Source organism: Poecile atricapillus, chromosome 5 (genome assembly GCF_030490865.1).
Source record: "Poecile atricapillus isolate bPoeAtr1 chromosome 5, bPoeAtr1.hap1, whole genome shotgun sequence".
Lineage (NCBI taxonomy): Eukaryota > Metazoa > Chordata > Aves > Passeriformes > Paridae > Poecile > Poecile atricapillus.
This window is the reverse complement of record NC_081253.1, coordinates 28,459,594-28,485,198: the sequence shown is the minus strand read 5'-3', so window position 1 is coordinate 28,485,198 and position 25,605 is coordinate 28,459,594. Positions and strand designations below refer to the sequence as shown.

Genomic DNA, 25,605 nt, shown 5'->3' with positions numbered 1-25,605 from the left:
AGGGAGCACAGAGGTGCTCAGAACTTGCTGTATCCTCTGCTATGAATCACATGCTGGCATTAAGTCTTTTATTACAGGTTTTATATTCCCAGAAATGCCTGGGTAACCATAACATCTGCATTCCTTTTAATGGGAAGAAGTTTGCAGATACATGAGGCAAGGCAAGCTGCCTGAAAAGAAATTAAATTTCATGAGATGCTTCAACATACTTCAATTTCCCTGGGCCTTGTCCGTATCCTTTAGTCTCTAACTTCCTGTAGAAGTTCCTCAGTTTGGCTTCAAAATCTCTTTTGTACGGAGCTGGAGCTCGGGCATTGGCACGCTGAGTACCTGCAGGGAGCAAGGAGCAAAGAGTGAGCCCTAGTGACATGACCTGATGGATGTCCCATCTGCTACTGGAAAGACTCCTTACTAGCAAAAGGTATGCATGGTATGTGCTTGGTTTAGTCACCTTTATAAAGACTAAAAAAAAAAGCTGCATATCTTCAAATCTGCTCTGCATCCAAGACTTTTTGGTTGCTCACTTTCAATAGTATCATCTTTCAAAAGTAAATCTCAAGAGAGTAAATCCAGGTCAATGCAAAAGATGGATTAAAAGAACAGCACAAGTAACTAGAAAGACTTTTTGTTTTTCAAGCACGCTTTATGTCTAACCTTTATAACAGTTCATGCAATAAAGTTCTGTTCTGGTTTTAATATTATCAGGAAAACAGCAACTCAGAAATTAAGTATAAACAGACTAGACCCTGCATTGCCCCTGTTGACTACACCAAGAGGAAGAAGGAAAACATTTTCCTTAGCAGAAGCTTTTTCCTCAGGAAGTAACAAGGAAGAAAAATATAGGAAGAATGGAAAGACTACCAAATTTAAGTTTGTAAAACTTCTAATCTGTGGCCGCAGAAACATGCATGATCGTCATGTAAATGAATTTAATTTTGAAAAACTGGTTTTGAGGGTCAATTTCTTAAAAGCAAGGAGAGGTGAGAACTGTACACCAAAAAAAAAAAAAAAAAGGCATACCCTACAATTGCATGTAGAAGTCCAGTATATACAAATTAGGTGTTTGGTCTGATCTATTCTGAGAATAGCCCTCATTAGGACTTTCACTGCCTCCCTGGATAAATTATTTCCACTGATTCAACTGTGAGGCAGGGTGCCAAGGAGCAGTTAAACTCCTTCCCCGTGTGACTGTGTAGACATCCCACACAAAAAATTCGGAGGATGTTTAAAATTTTTCATGCCGTAAAGTATGCATAAGTTGCCAAGTACTTCTTTGGAACTAGAGGTCACCTCTAATGCACTGAAAGCACAAATGAACAGTTTAGCAGCAGTTTTATGCAGAGTTCTGTCTTTTAGCTCAGTTCTTCATGCAAGTTTACTTTTGGGTCCCTGCATGAAACTAAGCCAATACAGAAACGTTGATTGCTACTGTGGGGGAAGGCATGGGAATGTAAGGCTTCAGGTAATAAAAGAGAGGAGGTGCATCCGTTCAGCCTGTGGGCAGAGACAGGGGAAGAGCAGCCACAAAGCCCATGGGTCTGACAGAAAAAGCGACAGCACATCCTGCGGAAGTGGGGCTGGAAGGAGCTGCAGAGTCTATCTGCACAGATCAGAGAGCAGTGAGCTCACTAACAACACTGAATGCCATTTAACAGGTCTTTAAAAGACCTGTCTGACCTGAAAGACACTTGGCACTTGTTCCAGGCTTGAAGTGAAGTGTGGGAGAAATAGTAAATATCATGGAATCTGCAGGGCTCCAAAAGGAACATGATGGACCCCTCTGGAAAACCAGATCATAGTCATTGATTGAGCTATAGTGGTTTTCCTCTTTTACTGAGAGCACCAAGAGCTTCCAAAGGTACACTCGGCTGAAATCTCCTGAAAACTCACAGAAACTCTAAACAGCTTTTTAACTATTGGCCTTTTCCCTCTCCACTGTTTGTTTTGCTTTGGGTCAAAGTATGTACAAAAATGCAGTCACCAGAAAAAGGCAACAAAAGTAAACTTCAATGTTAACCACTGAAGGAAACTGGATTTTTTGAAGGGTACCACAAAACATGAATCTGGTAACACATTACTTCATGGTTCAGAAATCAGCATAATAATATTCCATCAGCACATGACAAGTCCTCACTGTGAATCAGATGCATATGCCAAGAAATTCCTGGGCAATTATAGTGATTACTTCCGCCTTGGGAACAAAAGATGCTAATGGAAGAGCTAAAAACCACCACTAATGTGATAGTCATACTTGATTTTCAAAGAGGTTATATTTTAAAGCAGATATAAAGAGTAGCTTCATGACTGTTCATCCTTCCCAAAAGAGAAAGTACAAGTGATTGTGACTGATCTGAACAATGGATCCTTAACACCCCACCCCATGCAGTGCAGCACTGCCAGCTTACTTAGCTGCTGAGAAAACACAGAGCCTCCATAGAAACATGGGCTATTTACAATTTCTCATCAAAAAAGTCATTTGTACACCAACACAGATGCGCATGCTTGCAGACTGACAGAGAGATTCAATGGTCTCTCTATTTTTTTTTTTTTGAGCCAGAAGAGAGATTACAATTTTAGGGAGAATGAGACTAAAACCATCACTGCTCATTCTCTACTATCTGCTGCTACTGTGAGTAAATGAGAATATCACATGTTAAAGACTGAATGTATTTTGAAATGACTTTTTTGGAATGAAGCCATGCCCAGCATGCTTTGGTACACATACCAGTGATTAAGAAATCTTAACTCTGGAAGCCAAAACTGGTTTTATTTATAAAAGACTGACAGGTTTGCAATTGGAAGTAAGATGCATACATGCAGATTTCATAATTCCCTTCTCTTCAATAAAGAGAAACAGTTATGTCTAAACCATACACATACTAAAAGTATTAATAAATGTGATTATTGTATTTCACTGCTTTGCAGAATGCCATAAGATCACTGAAGTCTTTAGATAGTTTCTTCAGAGAGATCTCACAGAGGTCCTTTGTCCAACAGCAGGAAAAGCTACCGCATGTTTATGAATGCATTTAATCTGGTTCCATGAAAAAGCAAAGCTTTTTATTATTGTGAACTGGGAAATGCCCATGAAAATCACAGTTCTTTTTCTGATAAAAATTTCTTGTTGTCTAGAACTATCTAGAGTTGCTTACGCCCCAAATGTTCTCTATTTATCTATACTTTCGTTATCAAATTTGTAGAAATCCCCTTAAGCCACTTCTGATTTTTTTTATCTATTATCTTGAGGAAACTAAGCATAGCAACATCTATCAACATGGCCTTCAAAGGGAACTTCTCATACTTGCAAGAATTTAATTCTGATCTGCAACTTAGAATCTGAAATATCACTTTCATTCCATTCTGACATGAATATTCAGACAGCTGCAGCATCCTAGGTTTTAAGCTCGTGTTAAAGTATAACAAGCTGGCTTTTATACATAAAATTGTCCCTTATTGCCCCACAGCCCCATTACATTGCCATTTTAATGCACAGTTATTAGATCCATGCTTTTAATTCTCCAGGCATCAGGATGCTGGCATGAGCAGTCAGTTGTTTCACATCAGTGAGAAACAAGTCTGCATGTTTTTTACAAGTCAGAACAAAATCACAACCCCTGAAGATGTAATACACCCAGCAAAGCATCTTGTGAGCCCAAGGCAAATGTCCAAGTCTGACAGTCAAATGCAATTGTACTTGTTGACTTTGCTCAAAAATAGTTCTAGATCTTTGTCTTATCAAGGATAAGAAGTGGTTTCACGGAGCCCCTGCAGAAGCTTTGACTGAGCAACTTACCTGGAGAGTTCTGAGGCGAAGACACCGGCGAGCCTCTCGGGGACTGGCAATAACTAGGATGAAGTAAGGCATGTGGCGGCACATATGACATTATTTCCTCCTCAAACAAGCTGGCAAAAAGAAGCAAAGAAGAAAGAACATGTTTATTTGAATAAATGGCAGGTTTCACCTTCTAAGGATAAATCTCTAGTTATTAACCTGCTTTCTTTGGTAGTCACTTACTATTTCCACTGTGCACACTTACAGTGCTCCAAAATATTTTATTTCCATTTCCTCAAGAAGATTTTGAAAGTACTGGAAAGCAGTAACTGCTATTTGGATATTTGTTCTCAAGGTTAAAATACAGTTAATCAGCCTTGAAAATTCATGGGTCCCCCTCTTTTTTTTATTTTTTAATGTTCTCATTGCAAAGGGGTCAATAACCTTATTCAGAAACACACTAAGCCTCCAGGATTAAGAATCACATCTGAACTTGTTACGTGTATTGACTGGTAAGCTTGTTAGCATAATATTTTATGTTTAATAACACTCCTGCTGAACCAGGTATCACATCTAGCCTGTTCAAGTTAAGTTACTTCATGCTTCATTTATTAGTGATACACAACTTTCTAGGTGAAAAAACCCCAAACATTTTGCAGCCTGATCACTGCATCTGTGTGTGTATGTATGCATGTATATATATATATATATATATATGTACTCTTGAATGGGAAACATGACACAAATTACTGTGATAATATGTAAAAATTATTTTCAAAAATTGAGCTATAGAAAGAACTGCAAGACAATCTCCTGCAATCCAATGCAATGAAAACAATGTTCAAATAAAAGATGTTTCTTACTAAGTCTGTTCACCAAAAACACAGCTAGACTTTTTTTTTTTTACATGGATTTTTTTTTAAATGGGTCCTTCCTGAATGTTCTTTTTACAGTCATGGCCATATGGTATTTTCCTCCGAGTTACACAAAAATCTTCTAAGTTTTTTAAGAAACAATATTTACATTTCAAAAAAGGCCCAAACATAGATTTAAAATGAGATTTATTTTTTTTAATAGTTGTAATAACTTGGAGGTTTAGGGACCAGGAAAGATTATCATTATGCAACCTGGCCTCATCATACAACTACTAATGTTAATTCTATTTCACTAGATTCAATTTTAAAGGACCTGTGATTTTCCTGATGCACTTTTACTGTGGATGATAGCACAGCATCAAGATTAAAGGGTTTAATTTTAGCAAAAAATCTGCCTGATTTTTGGAGTTAATAGCTTAAATGAAAACTAGTAAAGAATCAGCTTCCCATTTCCTGAAGTCTGTAAGAATATTGCTTTGACTAAAGGGAACAATGCTTGACAGCACAGTGAAGAGGCAAGATAATAAAAACACCTCTCAAGGATGTGCCTTTACAAACAGGCACTTCCCAGAGCACAGAACTGAAGAGATACATTCTAAAAGTAGCACAAGGCACATGGTTGAATAAAGGTCTGAGCTGCATCACCTTTCTAAGCATCAAGGCTGGATGCAACATGACAATTAAAGGTGGTCTGGGAAAACCCATATAAATCACAACCACAGTGCTCTTACACTTGCCTTTCGTATTCCATCGTCCTGTGAAAAGTGTGACCATCTAGAACTGAACATGATGAAAATAAAACCTGAGCCTTGAGCTGTAGCTCTCCCAGCTGCAAGTCCAAGGAGTGGAGGGGAAATGATTGGGTGACAACATCAGCACATGCTGTTCCCTGAAAGCTCCTCAGCAGCTGCCACAGCATGTTCCACGTGCATGGGCAGCAGCAGCACCTACCTGAGTAACATGACAAGGTCTGCATCACTGGATAAACGCACCAGCCCAGGTGTTCCCTCTGTCCGGATGAACTGGATCTTCTCCCTGTGTAAGCAAAAAAAGGCTTTCAAAATACCTTTTGCAAATAGGGCATCAAAGTGTACCACAGCACAAAGAAAAAGTACAGAGTATGTCAGAAACCTCTGGGTTATGCTTTTCCCTACTTTTTTTCCCTGCCATATCAAGTCCACGTGAGCAGTAAAATATTAGAATCAAAAAGCTAATTAGTTCTGAGGAACGATGCTCCTGTTACCCTCATCTCTTCCATGCTCATGCACTTTGTAGGTAGCACAGTCACTCAAACAGTAAAAGAAAATTTTAAGAAATTAAAAAAAAATAAAAGGAAAATCAATCCCTCAAATTCACACTCAAGTCCCTGTCTCTGAATTCAAAGTAGGAGGCTGAAACTTGTAAGAGAACATTCCTACTGCAAAAGTGAACTCTTTAAATAAAGAGGCACTGCCTCATCTGAATCTCTGTACAAATGCAAGCCATACATTACAATGCATACTTGTAATTTTAAAGCCAGCATTTTCATACCATACTGCATTTACGGTATCTTCCAGTAAAAAAACCTGTATTATTTCTCCCCTCTATTTCATCTAAGCACACATTCTTTCTCCTTGACCCAGTCTGGTCACTGTTGTGGAATCTGTGCATCCTAAGTTCTGAGCATGGTAATTTTAGGATCTGTACTGAATGTAATTCCTTGGATTCCTATTCTTTTTCTCTGCAGAGCCTTTCCCTGCATTCTGAAACACAAGTATATCCTTCATATTTTTTCTTTGTCAGTACGACAGTACAGTAGAGATAAATTCTAATTTAGCTTTACACTTCTGGAGGAAAAGAAAACAAGAACCAAATCTATGTAGTAAAACCTGTCCCAAATCCAAAGGACAAAACCCCCAAACAAATCGAAAAGTAAAGACCTCTGTATAAGAACAGCAGCATTAGCTCAGCTCAGAGGTCCGTCTACCTCAGGTCCTATTACCAACAGTGACAAGAAGGTCCAAAACAGTCCGTGCAATTGGCAGAGCAGGGACATCTGGACACTTCCAGAGCCCACTTCACTTTATATCAGTGCCCAAATGGCAAGGCTGGAGGAAATAAATGGTGGATTACAAGATATATCTTAGCATTCGGTGGGCAGCAACACCAGAAACCAGAAGGGCATTATCTGGGTTAACTAATATATGCAGCCTTCCACATGAATGCAATCCATGACTTCCTGGGTTACCAGCAAGAGTTGTGATTTCAGTGACAGTTTTTTAATACATATGCCTTTTGCCTTCCATTAAGATGTAAATTATATTTAATGTATAACAGATGCCTTTGCCTGAAGCCTTTTACATTATTTAGCAGCCTCTCAGTTTTACCTGCACTGGCTTGGAAGAAGATTTAATCTTGGCAACATGCCTAATAAATATATATTAAATATAATGTTCTCACTCCACCGTGAAACTTCTGAACAGCAATTTTCTACATGTAGTATAGTTTTATTTTATATATTAATAGAATCTCAACTTCTTATCTCTTCTTACACAAAGAATTAATACTGAAGGATTTCAGGTTAATTTATCAAGGTCAGTTAATTTATCAAGTGTACAGCAATATCCATGTCTCACAATGTGTCAAACAGAAATGGATTCCAATAATTTGCTAAATCAGGGTCTTAAAAGACTAACCAAGAAAAATAAAACTGACATCTTTATAAAAATGAAAATGTTACTGATGCATCAGCTTTAGAAGGATATAGGAGAGGCATAATGGAAGGTAATTTACCTTAATCAAATTACTAACTTCAAATACTAAAATTAGAATGGAACCATTCAGCTTAACAGAATGGCTTTTCTAACCAATCCCATTCAATGTAAAATAAAACTATGTTCATTAAAATCCCCAGTCATTCTGCTGACACAAGTCAGTTAAGGCATAAACCAGTCTCCTTCCAAAGTAAATGTGCAGGACATATAATCTCAAGCAAATGAGGAGGTACAGAAAACTCTAGCTTTTATCTTCTGATCTTCCATTTTTAATCTGAAAGCCATCTTTTCTTTAGAAAGTCTCAGTTTGTGGGAAATTATGAATCTGTAATCAGGAAGCAATGTTCTACCAGAAGCAGAATCGGGGAATACCAACAAATCTTGTGAGCAATTTGAACTCTGATTTGTTAAAAAACCCCAAAACACACATGAAGAAAATTACACCGATTGCTATCACACTAAAGGAAATCAAGCACCCTGGGAAAAAGAATATGAAGCAATAAAACTACAAGCAACCAGAAATTGTTTGTATACTATTCCCCAGCAGATTTCAAACCAAGCCTGGTGGGACAAACTTGCCTATAGTGATATGGGTATAGTGATATGGGTTTTGACATGCTGAGAACTGTAGATTTCTGCTGTATTTTCTAGAGAGCTTGTATTCTGCTAGTACATTGTTTCAGTTTTGGCAGCCAGGAATTCTTTAGAAGGTAAACCACACCTTTATCACAGAAGTCACACCACAAAATTTGTTACACTACACATGGGGAAACTGCAAAACAGGGCAGCTTGTTGAATTTTCGGAACTTGCAGAACACAGAGGAAAAGGGATCAGTAAGTAACACAAAACAGAAAAAGAATGAGTACCAGTGCTGGCTGCCATGCCAGGTACATTATATTAATATTATATTATAATAATGATAATAATATATTATATTAATGATAATCTTCTCTGGAACACAGCACTGCACAGGAGAGACTGCCAACAATCAAAGCAGCATTTTTTAAATTTAGTTTCCAAGGGAGAATAGATACATTCATTTCAGTTCTGGTCACTACTATCCAAGTTGCTGGTTCCATTTCCAAATCTTAACATAGGAGGGAGTCATAGCAACCACACAACAAAGATCATCCTTCCTCAGATGTTGTTGCAAAAATCTGTAGATATCCCATTTTGTAAATTTTGGAGAGACATCAAAAATTCTGATTGATACAAGATTACCTCCAGATGTCATAGGGTCAGGACAGCCTTTCTGTAATGTGCTTTGTGAAGATAAGGACAAACCCAAATGCCATTCTGCCTCATGCTCCCAGCTGTACACATACCAAATGAATGGGCACATTTGCTGCGCCATCCAGCTGTCTTGGCACATTAGGAAGAAATCAGCACGTCTCTTATGCCAGTTGTTCCAAACATTTTCTTGTAGGTACCTTTATTTGATAATAAAACATTACCTCTCTTCTCCTCAACCTTGTTACAGGCCGTTACACAGAAATACAGTAAACAACTATTTCCCACAGCTTTATGAATATGTTTGAATGCACCAGAAGTCTATAATCTGTTATGCTCCACTGTTAATTAATGAAAATTAATGAATTAATGAAAAGCTAATTGTAAATAGCATTTTTTACTGAAATAGGAATAGCAAACTTCACTAATTTTCTTACCTGAGTGAATGATTCCTGGTAAGATCTGGTTGACGCTCTTGTAGAATTTCAAAGATATTGGGCTGCCGCAAAAATGCAACTATCTTGTCATTGTAAGCTGAAAATGTTAACAAAAATACCATGCTGAAACAAGGAGATCCCAAAACAAAGGATGCCATTCCTGAGTCTTCAACAATAATGACACACTTCACCTTCACAGTTTTAAGGTTAGAAGTATTGTGTTAATACTTTTGTATGTAAGACTACCAATTCTATTGTCTTTTAAGGAACACACTTCTTGATTATGAACCAAATCTCATTGTGACATATCCTTTCCACTGCTAGAAACTATAATTCTGTTAGCAATTTCTATTATATTTCAGCATTCACACTCTTAGCTAAGGCCAAACCAGAATATTTATTGTTGGAATAAAATTGCAGGGATCTTGGTTTTCACTGCACTGAAATCTATTCTCAAACATTAAGCGGCCATTGGAAACACCCTCAAATCCTCATTAATGGCTGAGCCTGTGAAGCATGCACACCATGTCCATGGCAAGGGGCAGGATTTAAATGGGCAGAGGTTTTCAAGTAAACATGCCACAGTACAAAGAGCCAGTTACAGTTAATCGGATTAATTTATCTTGATTTAGCACAATGTGACAGCTGCTAGATGTAATAAGCTACATTCTGTATGTGGTGGCACAGAAGTCAGTAACTCTGTGTGTATGTAACTGAGAACAGAAGTTAAGCTAATGACTAATTCCAAGCTGATTAACACTTTCTGCAATCCTGCCAAAATAGATGCTCAGAAGTTGTGAAAAAAAATAAAAATTAAAAATCACTAGGAATACATGGAGTCCCATTAGGACCCAATCTGATTCCCTGGCTCCAGTTCATCCTGTGAGCTAGGAAGGTAAAATACATCAGTAATTCGGTTCTGCACACTTCCAGCTCTGAAGGTTCCAACTGAACAGTGGGGAAATGCTGATGGACAGGAGGATCATAACCAGTGGCAACTTTTAGCCATCCCAAGCAAATGGAAACCCCAGCAGTGCACAGCACCATGACCCCCACAGAGATGGAGAACTCCCCAGTGCTGACGTACCCACTGGAACCACATCCTGGTACTGAGCTCTGCTGACTGTGTTAAAAGTGCTGGATGGTCTTGGCAAAACTGGGGGTCCTGAATGACGGGAGTCCTCTCCGACCTGAAAATGTGCAAGTAACCACAGTGAGCATCTCTGTGCCAGCACGTGCACTCAGAAAAGTGAGAATTTACTTCTCACACATCAAGGCTTTGCTTGATCACTATCCCCAGTAATCACTGCAGCAGGAAGCAGCTGTGATGTTAGGACACACATACTGTACTGGGCCCATTAATAGGAAGAACCAAAACTGATGCAAAACTTACTGCTATTTTTAAACAGTCCCATTCTGAAAAGAGATCAAAAAAATTAAAACTGGGATACCTCTCTTAATTTTGTGATTTAATTTTGTCTTTTGTAATTCATGGACATCTTTATACGAAATATTCTGGAAACAAAATTCTGCTCCTTCATTAGAACCTCTATTACCTCTGTGCATCAGTGGAGTTTCCCTAAATTTGAAGTGGAAACAAGTTTGTGGCTGAAGCCTCAAAGGAGAATAAAGAAATTAATTCACATTCAGGCAAGGCAAAAAAGTCCAAAATTGGTAAAAACTTGTCTCCTAGAGTAATTCAGAAACATTGTTCTGTTTTTCTTGTATTCACCTTCTGGGCTTAAAAAAAATTGCATGTGAATAATTTTTAGGGTAGAACCACAATATAAAATTGTTCTTAAAGGCATTTGTTATGTCAGGGCAACTGCTGCAGTTTACTGCATGATGAGGTTTCAGATATTTCTCAGTATTCAGTATTTTATCTCTGTAAAACATTTGATCAATCTCTTTTTCATCCTGCTGGACCCTCTTTGTTTACTTCTCCGTTTATCTGCCTACATGTAATGGTTAGCATTTAAACTGCACTCCCAAGCTTCAAAGATCTCTAAAACATCTAACTGCAAAAGATCAAATAATTATAAAATGTTGCTTTAAAATCCAATCTCTGAAATCACAAAGCAGCAAAAGTCCCAAGATATCTCCCAAGACCTTTCTGCTCTCTCATAATATTCTTTCAGAAAAATGAAGAATCATTTCCTGTTAGGCAATGTGCTGGAAAAGGAATGCCATTATTATTAGCCCCAGCTTCACACTGCAGTTCGGCTTTAGCTAAAAAGGCATTCCTTACACTGGTTCATGTTTGCTTTAGAGCATCCCTCTGTAAAAACTGGGTCAGTGACTTCAGAACATCAAAGTTCATGGCAAGTTAATGCCAAAGAAAGTATTTTTCTTTTAATTAAGTACTCATCTTTTGCAGTAATGTACAGTTCCTTTATGCAATAGCTTAAAAATAGGGAAAAAATGCAAATATGCAATACATAAGTCCTAAAGTGCAGAGGAAAAACTGGTGTTCAGGCTCATACAAATGACAAAAGAACATAATTGTATCATTAATCCTAGAGTGGCAATACTGTATTGAACTGCTATGCTTGAGATTCCTATCTGGAATTACACCTCAATTCAATTTACAACTGTAACAATATCAAGGAAACATTTCTAAAATTGCTTGTAGAAAAATGGTTTAAGCAATTTCATGTATCTAGATGAAGTGGGAAATTTTGACAGGTAAGCAGCACTATGTATATGCAGTATATATTATCATTTCTTGTCGGATGAACTATACTTATTTTGCAGCATTGACAACTTCAGCAGCATGGTTGTCACAAATACGTGTTTTAAGTGCAGAGCTACTGGATGCTGCTTAAAGAGAGATAATTTGAGTGCATGTTGGGCAAAGTCAAGAAGAAAAAATTACCTCTGCTCTGCTACAAATCAATCACAACAGAAGTACTTTCTTTACCCTATTCAAGATCTAAATAGCTATATGAAGGCACTTCTAACTTTCTTGTCTTACACATAACATCAGCAAATTGATGGAAAATGCTATTTAAAACCATTTGCAAAATATACCTGACACTGGAGGGGGGCTGACTAAACCATGTTCACACAGGATGTGACAAGATATGCAGCCAGTGCTGTAGCACACGCTGCAGCTCAGTGGAAGCCCTGTTAGAGAAGTGGCAGACACTAAGATTGATGTTTGCTCTGAAACAGAGGTCTGGCAGACCTTCATCTGCCACAAGACTGAGCTAAGAAAAGGATAAATCAGAGCATTTCTCCTGCTATTCTGAATTGTGTTATCTTCAATTCCTGGCATGGAATAACCCTCTCCTGAAAAGACAACCACAGTACAGAGGCTTTTAAATAAAGTACAACTGAAGTCCAAGTCACTGCACATACAACAGTATAAGGAAGTGACAACAACAATATGGGGACAGCCAGTGAAAACAGTGCACAACAACATAACAACAAAATAGTGGTTTCCATGTATTTCTGATCAGGAAGTAGAGATGAAATACATATTCAAAGCCATGTAACAGACTGATAAAGCTGTATGTGGTATGGTTTTCTCGTACTTCATGAGAAAGTTGGAGAATTAGATGTATAGTCACACATGTATCTTTCCCCCCCTCTCATTTTGCACACTTATATATGAACAAACTCAGCAGACACCATGCTGGACAACACATATTTTGTCAGTGGAAGACTGGATACAGGAACCAGTAATCAGTAATCAGATGCTCTCCTGTGGTTAAGTGTGGTTACTGCAAATTCCAAGTAAGAAAAACTCATATTTGTTATTTTTCCTCTGAATTCCTGCATGTTAAAAGCAACAACGGCTAGCAGGAAAAAAGATAAATCCTTACAGCGGACTGCTGCACTGTTACAGAAGAATCATGCTCCTCCCCACATGGAATGTGAAAGAGGCTGGTGTTAACCAGGTGCTGCTCCCGAGGAGGAGGCCCAGACCCCACTCACCTCCCCAGCACTGTGGCTGCGCTGCCGAGTCAGGTGCTGCCGATGGACCAGAGCACTGGTGGGCCTGCTGCTCTGCAAGGGCAGCCGTGGGTCGATGAACGTCGTGGTGCGTGAGTTGTGGTCGACAAAGAAAGCCTGCAGGAGGACAGGGAAGACAGAATTAATCAGCAATACTTTTTTATATAAATTATGTCTGAGGTTACCACCTGTTGGGGATCTAGGTTTCATTTGATCAGGTGGGGCTGTGAGAAATCTGTTACTGTGGCTTGCATTTCCCCTCTGCAGGAGGAGGATAACACTTTTCTATCCCACTGAAGGGATTAATTGTTTAATGCCTTATTTTGTTCGTGTCTATACTTTGAAATTGTCATCTGACAAGCATCAGAAGTGGAAAGCTTTATTATGACTGTCAAGAAAAGAAAACTTGAATATTTAATAAAAGTAATCCTGGTGTATTCTCCTTTTCATCCCCTTATAAGCATCTAAAAAGGTGTCATTAAGTGGCAAACCTATTACCTTTTGTGAAGTATTTATCATATAATTATGAACACAATTGGCTGTATATATGTCAAGTGTATGCTTGCACCCAGTGATGAACTATGATTACCAAGAGGCCAAGAGGCATTTTTGCCATATTCCTGCTACAAGTGTTCTAAGTTCACTGACCTTTTTTTCTAAAAACTGAAACAAAATGCAAAAAACATCCTAAAGCACCACTCCAAACAAAAAAAAAATAGTCTCTGAAAACCAAAAAGAAAGGTCAGCCAAGAACACAAAGATGATGGCAACAAAAAAATTTAAATCAGGCAATTGATGAGAACAACCACATACTGGCCAGTCAACCATTTGCTGAAAACAAGGTCACAGGAACATGAATCTTGGAAAACTGAAACCTCCTACAATTCTACCCAGTTTAAACCAAGCAGGTTTCTAAGCCTTGAAATTCAAACTTTTTTCAGCACCAGTGTTGCACTTGGAAACCAGCACTGTTCTATTTCAACACACTCCATGTTTTCTGTCACAATACTGGAAACATGTGGAAGTGGCAAAAAAATTGTTTTGAACAGGAGAATTACAGGAAAGTGACATCTGGTTCGAGGAATCAAAGAATCTGGACTAGCAGAGAGGTGGTCAGGGACTGTGGGAGCCATTTCTGTTTTTGGCTACCAGTGAGGGACTTCAACCACAGTTCCACAAACAATATATTCCTGTGGTGTCAGCAACAGAAATATTCTCATCTTTCCCCCTTCTGACCACTGGTTTCATCCCCTGTGTGCCCTTCCTGCCTTGTGCTGGCACAAGTGTTTGTGTAGCCATGCAGTGAACCCATCAGGGGAGCTGGTCCAGGCTAAAATTACTCTCTGTTTGTCCCTCTCCCTGCTGGGTTCTGTAACCTCAGCTCACCACAGATGAGAAGAGAGCAGAACAACTCTTCTGGCAGCACCACCAGCTTCCAATATTCATGGAATCATTATTTCAGACTGCTTGGGAAAACCAGACCAGAGCAAATACAATTCTTCTGACTGCTGTGAAGGTAGGTAGACAAACCAGTGTGTCATGCTATACATGCCATTATGGACTGCAGTGGGAGAAAATTCATACTTCCATTTCCCAAGGAGGGAGAAGCATATGGAGAGACACCACAGTTGCAGAACACTACTTCAGTAAGTCAACACCATATTGTTAAATTGCTTAGTAAAAAAATCCTGATTTAGTATAGGAGGTAGTACCACCTGGAGCTGCACCACTCAGTTCTGAGTTAATGCAGCACTCCAGAATTGCATGCAGCGCTCCACAGAATTCTATTTAAATAACAACTCCGTTTAGACACGAAGATAAAGACAATCATAACTTATTAAATATGTATGGTTGCAGGCCAGCTACTAATAACCTATTTTAAAACAAAGCATAAATTAGCACACTTTGAAGCCTTGGTGAAGATAACCATTGGAGCTTCAATGCTTTGGGCTAATCTGGACACTGGCACACAGCTCAAAATACAGTGTGGTTCACAATCTCCTTCCAAAAAAATTCCTCTCATAACTCCTGCCTAGCTATAATCCATAAATCTACAATGCTTGAAGAGACTGACATAGAATAGGTCGTGCCAAAACTATATTTAGCCCATTAAACATGAATAGTTGCCCTGGTTATTCTTCCAGTTAAAATCTGTGAAGCTTGCTAAAACACCTTTTCTGCCTATTGAAGACTTCAGTAGTCAATTACTATGATTTCTTTAACTGTAGAGAGAAAAACCAAAAATGTCCTCTAATAACTTCTAATATATATATGTCCGTCTTGCAGAGATCTAAGTAAAAAGCACAAAGACTTGCATCTGGCTTTAAAATACGTACACGTGCTTACACACAGTGCACAACTGCACATATCTGTACAATGTCTGTGTGTATGCACATGGACACAGCAAGGCAGAATCTCAAAGTTCAGCTCAGGTGATATAAAGCCTATATAATGCTTCCTGCTACCCCATCTTTCCAATGCCTTTCTGCCTCTCTGTGGTGGGTGACTGATGAAGGATCATCTGTAATGCTCATCAGAAACGACACTGTAGTCACACCAGACCCTTAGGGAGGACTGCACTGTATTATCTCCTGTTGGGGATACACAGAGGAGTCAAAGAAGAGTGGGCAGCAGGGTTTTGCTGTGCAGCTCTGGAGGGAGTTCAGAGGTCAGCAGTCCCCAGCTGACCCTGGAAGACAGCCCACGCAGAGGACAGGCAAGCAGCACCACACTGCCAAGGGGGAGTGAAAACACCACTACTCAGCATTGCACCAGGGCCTGAACCGTTGCTGTGCCTCATGAGCAAGAGCACCAAGCTTTCACTGTGATATATGAAAAAATAAAGGATAAACCTCTTCTCAGCAGGGAAGAGCAGTTAAACAAAGGAAATGTAATTATCTGTTGAGTTATGGCTAAGTTCAACTTGCTTCTCTTTAGGTTTATGCTTTAATAAAGGCAGGTCCAGCTTCGGTTTGGTGTCCCCAAGCACTGCTCTTGCCATGTGCTGGCCATGGTCTCTCTTGAGTACTGAATAGGCTTTTCTACTGGCCACAACTGGCACTTGTGACACAGACAATTACACGTAATGAAAATGAGCAATACTAAGACTAATTCAAAGTGAAGAAATCCCAGTAGGAATTTATTCAGTGCTTCCTCTTCTTGATTAATACTGTGGTAGCATTGCTGTCACAAAATACCATCCCAGAAATCCAAAGGTCTAATTCTCTCTATGGAGCACATATTAAAGAAAATTGAAAATTGCCCTATTCTTCAGGAGAAAACTGGCCTCTGAAGAACTGAACAGCACAAGAATGACTTAAAAATGAAAACAGTGAGGCAAAGAACAACATTAGTAGAATTGCACATTCCTAGTTGCGTGTCTAACAAAAAAACAAAGTGCTTTTCAGAGTTAAAAAAATCTAGGAAACAACCCTCAAACAGTTTTACCCTTCAGTTTAGAACTGTCTAATCTTTCCAAGCATCAAGATCATTATTTATATGGACTCTCACAGCTAACCACATTGAGAGTGATAAATGTAAGAACCAAGAAGCTAAATATGCCAGTAATCCTAATGAACTGATAAGCCTTATCACTTCCTCAAATGCTAATCACAGTCTGTTTTTAACCATGCTGTTTTTTACAAAAAAGTATCATGTTCTATATACTGAGGATGCAATAGCTTAAAGTTACATTAAAACTTACATCACAACCATGAAAGTGGTATCAAAATAATTTTTTAGGAAATTAAAAATTGACACCTATTTAAAAAAGCCAGTGAGACCTGCAACTATTTAAGATCTCTAATACCTCCTAAGGAAACCCACTCTGTACCATCTCTTCCTCATCATCTCCATAACATCTCTTTCCTTCCAAGCAATACACAACCACCAGAGTGGTCCTCCCCAGAGCTGTCCCAGACCATCTGTTTTACCTCAAGTACATTCATTTCAACTCAGAAACTGATGAACACAAGGCCTTCTTAGCACTGTAGAGTTACCTTGCCCTGATGGTCGTGTTTCATCTCCCAACCCCTAGGCAGCTCCAGCTGTTTGTTGGCAAACATATTGAGGAAGCCCACCAGATCCCGGTTGTGCTGGTAGCGCTCAAAGTGGTGGGTGTCCCGCCGGACTTTGGTGATCATGTGCTTCAGACACGTGTTATTTGTAAACATGCGGTAGGCACTCTGAAAAACACACAACAGCAAAGGCTTTTCAAAGAGAAAACTGCTCTGACCACAAAAGACAACCCTGTTCATTGTAAGTGGATCTGCTGAAGTTACTCATTCCATTGCTTCTCCTTACACCATAAATCCCATTACACAAAGAAACACTGGGGGGAACTAATGCAAAAAGAAGCACTGAAGAACGGGCAGAAAAGGAAAAGATATATATTAAGATGGATTTTTGTTCAGTGTGACCTCTTATACACTTTGATATAAACCAGGCAATCTGGGGGAAACAAATACTGCCATTAAGCAGGAAGGTATTTCTCAGAATTGTGTCTCACCCTGTGCAAAGCACAGTAAGAAAGCTATTATTTCCATAAACAAATAATTTTGTATTATAAGAATGATGAAGAACCGAGTGGAAAATAAAAATTGCTATCATGCAGAGCTAGAATGGCTCTGATAGCCCAATAATTTGAGGGGACAATGATGAGTGAATCTAGCCTCCCTATGTACTACCAATATCTCAACATCACACACCGAGCAGTATATTTGTACACAAAGCAACTGCATTTATAAGCACATATTTATGAAAGCTTTTGAGCTGTAGTCATCGTACTCACAGGGTTAGAATGCAGCACTGTAAAGAACTCTGGGCTGATAAGGAATTTCACAGGGGGAGACTGGAGCAATAAAGTAAGTCTGGATCTGGAGGTAGAGTGAGGCAGCACATTCTCTCTTCGAAAATCTAAGACCAAAGTAAATGACAAAGGCTTCCAGCAGTTATTACCAAAGCATCCCTGCAAACAACTAGATTGATGTGAATCACACAAGCAAGGAAAGTATTAAGTACACAACTATTCCAGATTTACTGAGGACAGTCCACATATAAGCGTACCCAAATCTCTTCTAACATAACACTGAAGTTTCTGAAAATATGACCATTTTAGTTTACTAATATTTACTTGTGTTTTTGGTAAACAATCAGTAAAATAAAATCACATTAAATTGTTTGGGTTACCAAGTTTGTGCCTGTATATAAAATGCAAGAAAGTCCCCTGGGCATGTCTGCACTGCTACACTGTAGCTGTATGCAGGTAAGTTATTTTTAAATGTTAACTAATGGATATAAAAGTCATTGTACACTTATAAATGTTTCATTCCTTCTTAAACAATAAATCTGCCATTACCACAGCCCCAGTCTTGATACAGTATTGAAGAAGCTTATGAAAGTAAGAATCAGGTTGCCAAGGAAGTACCTTTCACATTTCAACTTCCAATAAACATTTGTGTCTTCTCCTAGCAACTACAGAAGAAGTGCCCTGATTTTTCTTCAGTACCAGGAAGGAAATGAAAATATACTGAGTGGTGTTTGCTACAATGTCAAAACTGTTGCCTCCAATTCTCTTTGAAGATATTTGGAAGCATATTTTTAATGTAAATGAAAAACTGCAATTTCAGATTTGGTCTTCAGTGATATTACACTGTGTGCTGCCACCTACACTTCAGTTTCTTTCTTTTTTAAACGTTGCAGTATGTGCACACTTCTCCATCAAATGAATATCAATCATGTAGACCACAGTTATCACAGATATAAAAGATCATAACACACAAGCAGAGCAAGGAGAAAGGCAGTGAATGAGACTCTAAGCTGAGGGAAAAGTAAGAAGAAATAACAAAAGAAGAGGAAAATAATAAAGGTAAAATTCTAAGTATGCATAGGTAAATATGGAAAAAAGGGAATGGAGAAAATAAACACATTAGAGGAAACCAGGAAGTGAGAGGGTAATTGGTAAAATAAATGAACAAGAGGATTTTTAGAAACACTAATTAAAGAATAGACCTCAAGCTGTCCCACATGGAGCATGTCATTGAATGGGGTGAAGGCAGAGCAGCACAAAGGCTCCTGAAGCTGTGCCTGAATACTTGGGCTGGGAATGTTTTGCAGACACAGACACACACTGAAGTTTTACATGAACTCTGTACTGGTGCAAAACTTGGGTGTACATCAAAGTTTTACAAGTAACTCTCACACCCTGGAAGATGCTGTGACATGCACCAGGTAAGTCCTCTGTCACAGTCCGGGCAATCTGGAAACCAGAATGGGTACCCAGGTGGGTTTTTATCACAGTTTGAGGCTTATGAATTTGGTTTATGCAAAGTTTATTCAGCTGAATTTGCTGTTTAGGGTTTGACCTGAATTTGCTCACAGCTGATTTGTGTACAGCACAAACCATCTGGCTGCACATGTACAAAGAAAAGGAAACAGCTACAACAGAATTGAAGACTACAAGTAATAAAAGGGAACACCTGGGTAAATCTCAAGTTCTACAATGACTTGAAACTCGAAAATGGGTGACACTGCTTGCATATCTGATTAATTTAGGAGAGACTTTTATAAGAATACATCAAGAGCATCTAGAGACAAAGCCAAAGCACATGACACCACACAGCTGGGACTGGATGAATAACAAACTTTATAAATGTGTTAGTAAATTTTTAGTAGGAAGATGACCAAGGAGAGAACTGCTTAGTGAAAAGAAAAAAATAATGATGTTCACTCTAAAAAACAGTCTTTCTTCCTATGTTCATTCCAAAGGTTAACTGTCTATCAGAAGAATGAAAAAAGGGAGGTGAGAGAGAACAGGTTAAACTTTGTGGTGCAAATTAAAGGTTTCCAAAGCCTTTAGGTCAGGTGACATGCACTCTAACAGTTAGGAAACAAGATGGAAAAATGGCTGAGACACCAGTAACTCTGTCAGAGGTCTGAAAGAGTTCACAGAAGGAATGGGCTATATGCTGTTAGAGTCCATCAAGATGTTTTACTAAGATCTCTCTGGGTCTGGTCCTACTCATTATTTTTACTAATGACTGGACAGGGAAGACAAAACTTGCTCCAATTAGGAGATTCTGCAGTACTTGGACAGCAGGATGGACAAGATTCAAAACCACAGAGGCACATTAGAAAAGTACAAAGATCTGTGTGCAGGTAGGGATAATCAACTCACAAGGACCAGATGAAAACAGATATTTGTGCCAAAGTTCTGCACACAAGGATCAGAACCTGATTTTAGCAGACCAAAGACTGAACACTGGTCAGTGACAAACTATTAAAAAAAACCAACAAAACAAAACAAACCTTCTGCAGGAATGTACAAGGAGTGTTTTATATACGACATTTCCACAACCTCTTCAGTACACAAGAGTCATAGTTTTATTTGATTTTCTGAAATATTCCTCAGAAGCTGAAGACCAACTCAAGACAATTCTGAGTAGGCCAAAAAACTAATCTGAGACCTAAAACCAGAAGTCACAAGGAAAGACTAGGAAGCAATGGATATAAGAGTATGTTACAAGTATGTATTATGTATATGTTAAGTATATATGTTACATCTTTATATAAGAAGAATGATGAGTAGACTGTCTAAAAAGTCAAAGAATGCCCCTCAAGTGGAGAATATAAGAACTCACAAGACAGCATTTGGCAATTATGGCCTAGGAACAGCTCTATCTACAGAGATAAAGCCCCTTCTAGTTCTACATTCTACTATTTCAAACTGCATAAGCAAAGTCAAGATATTTGTAAGCCAGACCACACAATTTCATATTTTTTCACTGCAAATGTCCTGCTTTCTAAACTAGTCTGGTACTGATAGAAAAGTCCTCTGAATCTCACAATCTTCTCTTCAGCATATTGAGGAGGCTGAGTCATAACTTTCAAAACTAGACAGCAATGAAAATAAATGGCTTTATTTTCACACAGACTTTCAGAGGAAGAAATTAGGGTTTGCCTTATGTACTTTCACTAAATCCTCTATGAGATGAGCTCCCTTCTTTGGAGAAGGGGAAAAAAATTCATTTTTTTAACCTGAATTAGAATGATGAAATTCAGCTTCCTCTGCAGCTCCATCCATGGCATTTGTGTGCTCTTCAGGCCTGTCATTTGTCATTGTTCTTCGGATGCTCTGGTACCTAGGGTTGGAAAACTGGACTTTACATATAGTATATGGTAACTATGACCCAATTCTGGCTCTGAGAGAGCCTGCCCATATTTTCTGCCATGTATGTTAACATATATTTACCTCTGATTTCTGCATTAATAGCCTTTTGAATTTCTGACAACCATTATCAGATGTATTATTTTTGGTCACATAGCTTAAGATCACAGGTGGAACGCAGAAGTCCTGGAAGCTCACATGCAAACCAAAAGCAACTGCCACATAAAAATAACCATGTAAGGCCAGCTGTGGGAGCAGCTGTGGCCTTGTCTCCTCTCTCAGTCTTGCAATGGTGAATGCAGCTTTGCAAGCACACCAAATTCACAAGCACCAAGGGTAATTCTTACCGGCGATTCAGCTGTTCCATCTGCTGGATGGAATTTGACCTCTGGAGAATCTGTGGGGCTGGGGGAGCTGTGGGTCGCTGCCATGTTGTTGTCCTGTTCACGTGGTCCACGTAAAAAATCCGTCCATGGCTGTCAATTCGAGCCTCCCAGTCTAAGGAGCAATAAAATACTGTAAACTATGGAGGGCCTGGGGTTTATTCATTGATTTGTATGAGCTCTGTCACTTTTAAAACCCTGTCTATTGTTTCAAGTCTCTATAACAATTACTACTTCAACATATATACATATGTATATACAAAATACACATCTATACAGAAACAGACAAATGCCCAATTCTTAGACACTTGCAACTACAGAAATCATGCAAACCACATAGCACATCAACTGAAACATAGTCTTTGAGAGCTCAGAAGGTGTCTAGATGAGACTATCTATATTGCAAGTCTAAGTGAAAGTAGTATCTGCTGATAAAATAAAACCACTTAAGTTTTTAAACCAGAGTTTGTAAACAAAATAAAACACCCAAGTATTCCAGGAAGAAAGGAATTGCTCACTGGAGGAAAATCAAACAACAAAAATAAAAAACCCTCAAACTGTTTACATTTGTGAACTCATTATCCTGCTTAATTGTCAAGCCCTAAACCACTGTATATCTATGTTATATATATATATATCCCAGTAAGCTGGGGTTTTTCTTGTCATGTTTATGCCCAATTCTGACAAGTTTAAACACTTGGGCAATGGCTTCCAAAGTAAAGTATTTGCATCAGCATTGTGATGGACAAGGCTGTCTTCTGCTAAGTTTCTATATAAGGCTATATTTTATCAAATCACTGTTAGTCAAATGTGTTACAAATAGCTTGCTGAATTGCAAAATTTTCATTCATCAAAATTTCATGATCACACTTTGTTAATTTTTCCCCAGGAATGTAGGAACTGGAGCATACTGGTGTACATTATAGGCAAAATTAAAGATAAACATTTAAATTCTCTTGTTCTTTAACTTGACCTGACACAAGACTGAAAGAAATACACATATTTTTCATCCTTACTTTCAAATTCTGGTGGAACAACAAATTTAATATAACCCAAATTAAAAAGAAATTACTGTTTACAGCTCAAAATAATATTCTTAATAGTTTCCCTAATTTTTCAGTATTAAAATATTAAACCTGTCACACATCCGAAAGCAGAGCTTTGGAGAAAAAAACTTAATCTAGACAATGATTAGTAGACTTTATTCATATTATCAAATTATTTATTTACATAGAGTATTGTATTGGGCTTTGACTGAAAAAGGGTGATGTGTACATGCATCATACCACACATGAATGTGCAGAAACCCAGCAAATGTCAGAAATGTTAAAATACTACACAGCCAAAGCTTTTTCCACTAGCATTTCAGCAGTTTTTTCAAGTAGTTGCTGTAGTGTATAGTTTTCTTCTACAACGACAGAACTGGACAAGCTATCTCTGCGCATTTCTGAAATATTTGTCTCCCAAACACAGTTTTTTAAAATGTAAAACTGGTAGAATAGGATGGCAGTTAATTAACTCAAAGATCTGCACACAGGATTAATCTGATTGTAACAGAACCAGTAGGGAGCACAGCCATATCATCATCCTGGCTTTCCACACACAGTTATATTTGTGTTCTGCTATCAGGCTCCTTCCAGTTACTTGCTCCAATTACAGAGTAAACACAGTCCCATACCATACTGGGAAATAGGGATCTGTTCATTTTACACTAAATAGCTTAATTCCTGACTTTTAAAGTAACAGAGCTTTGCCACAGACTTCAGTGGGTCTGAACTTACTTTTTTTTTTTTTGCCTATTTGGTTAAAAGCAATGTTTGCCTATCAGCTGTGTACCTTTTTTTTTTGGGGGGGGGGGCTCAGTCCTTTCAGTATTCCTAATACTGAATAGATTTTCACTTCTCAAAGTTTAAGCAAGTGAATAAGTTCAATAAATGAGAGCCGTGTATTTTTCATATGCATTAGCGAAATTACAATTCATTTGTTCATTAAGGCTCTTCTAAGGCTTCATGTCCAGGTTTATTTAACATAAAATCTTCACTCTGCCTCAAAAAATGCAAGGAAAGCACAGACCTTGAAGTTAATCTCCAGATATGAGAGATGTTGTATATTCCTTTGTAAATCATTACCACACAAGAAGTATTCAGAGATTTTAGAGTGCTTGACACCTCACAGTGCCTCCCAAGCACCATCACCTCCTCTCCCTGTGCAGTGCACACAGGAAAGGCAGCACTGTCTCTGCATGAGTGACAAGTCTGTGTGCACCAGGTGTAATTATCACAACAACACCGGACTCAACCATCATCACTCCTCACTTCCAACTTCTCAGCTGCTCATTCTCAGTTCTCACATTCAAAAAGGAAATGTAATGAACTTTCAGTAATGAGACCCTGGCAGCTTATCCCCCAGTTAAAGCATGGAGAAGCTCACTTGGTGGCAGAGCCTCATCCACTCTCTGGTACCGGCTAACATCCTGACGCACCGAAGGCAGGGACCTCAAGGGCTGATGGCCATTGGCGGGAGAACCTGGAATCAAAACACACACAAATTATTTTTTTCAGTCAATGTAGGGAAGCCCTAGAATTGCCTCTAAACTGAGCAAGAAATTTCAAATCTTGAAATCGAGAAATTAACTCTCTTTGTTTTCAGATACAGTAAGGTCACTCCAGAAAGTGCCTCCTGCAGTTGTTACCTCCAGTAGCTCCTTCAAGCTGCGCTGTGGCACCCTCACAAGCTGCCTGTGCTCCTTCAATTTCTTCATCCTGAGACTGGCTCTGGGCAGCTGCTGCCTGCAGGCTTCTTCTTCTTTGCCAGATTTCTTCTGCTTCCTCTTGGTCTTGCAGCTCACCTGCCTCAGCCTCCTGTGCCTCCTCCTGAGGTAACTGCACGGCCGGCAGAGAACCAGCAGCACTCGCAGAGTCCTGTGCTTCAGCACCCGGCTCCGCCGCCGCTGCCTCGGGGGCACAGGCTCCCTCCTCTTCCTCCTGGGAAGAAAAGGCTGGAGTCTCGGGAAACCTGGTGCTCTCGCAGGAGGAGCAGCGCACTTCCACGGAGGAGCGCCGCACCGTCGCGCTCTCGTTGCAGGAGCTGTCGGCCCCCTCGGCGTCGCTCTCCCCCTCGGGCCGGGTGCTGGCCTCGCTGACGCTCTCGGTGCGAGCCGGGTCGCTCTGCTCCGTCTCTGACGACAGCTGCGAAGGCTCCGAGCCTTGGTCAGTGGACTCCGTCTCGCTGACGCCCCGTCTGCTCCCACCTGCAGCTTCAGCAGCTCCCGTGTCTGCACTGCCGGGAGGCTGCTCTGCCTCCGGAGGGGCAGAGGACTCGCTGCCAGCCTGCTCTGCTGGGGCTTCAGCCTGAGAACCCTGCAGGCTTTCGCCTCCTTCCTCTGGAGGGGGAAGCTCCGGGAGAGAATCTTGCTGGTCATCAGTTGATGGCAAAGGAGCATCAGAGGCTGAAACCCTTTCATTCTCTGCAGGTCCTGGCATTACCTGATCTGACAAGGAACTTACTTCATTTCTTTCGACATTTCTGGTAGCACCATTGAGCATTACTAAACCACCATCATCTTCCAAAGAAGATGGAAAACCCAGGTCTTGATGCAGCTCGTGCTCCTCTTCATCCGAGTCAATGTGAAGCATAGCATTAAGTCTTGTGTCAGTAGGGAAGCTACTCCTCAGTTTTGGGGAGGCTCCTCGTGGACGGTCACCACAGGCAGATGTCCCTGGTCTGGGATGGTTGTTGTGTTCTATTGCATCGAGATAGTCATTTAGTGAGTCCTGGCGACCTCTGGGAGGGGATGATCTTGAAGCACCAGAGGTCAGCTCATCCTGGTCTGTCTCCAAAGTCCTACTAGTCCTTAAAGAGTGTCTCAGGATTGTGTCTCCAGAAGATTCCTCAAAGACTGGGCCATTGGAACACACCGTGGATGTATCATGATGTCCTGCTGGCATGTCCTCATCATCAGAGGGGCTCCCCAAGTCTCCATTTACAGAGCTGGTTCCTAGCAAAGTGCCAACTGTTTCTGGTGAAGCATCTG

At 39.6% G+C, this 25,605-nt stretch overlaps 1 protein-coding gene across 3 annotated transcripts in view; it reads right to left on the bottom strand.

The window, feature by feature from the left end:
- HECW2 (HECT, C2 and WW domain containing E3 ubiquitin protein ligase 2) overlaps positions 1–25,605 on the bottom strand; it is a 149,319-nt gene that overhangs the window by 27,016 nt on the left and 96,698 nt on the right. For all 3 annotated transcript variants that reach the window (XM_058839804.1, XM_058839805.1, XM_058839806.1), the window contains 12 exons: positions 24,265–25,602; positions 24,003–24,098; positions 21,537–21,687; positions 21,060–21,163; positions 17,815–17,939; positions 17,024–17,209; positions 13,008–13,142; positions 10,156–10,258; positions 9,069–9,165; positions 5,599–5,682; positions 3,794–3,903; positions 210–330 (listed from right to left, as the gene is read on the bottom strand). In XM_058839804.1, coding sequence (XP_058695787.1) covers positions 210–330; positions 3,794–3,903; positions 5,599–5,682; positions 9,069–9,165; positions 10,156–10,258; positions 13,008–13,142; positions 17,024–17,209; positions 17,815–17,939; positions 21,060–21,163; positions 21,537–21,687; positions 24,003–24,098; positions 24,265–25,602 — 2,650 coding nt within the window. The remainder of the gene's footprint in view (positions 1–209; positions 331–3,793; positions 3,904–5,598; positions 5,683–9,068; positions 9,166–10,155; positions 10,259–13,007; positions 13,143–17,023; positions 17,210–17,814; positions 17,940–21,059; positions 21,164–21,536; positions 21,688–24,002; positions 24,099–24,264; positions 25,603–25,605) is intronic.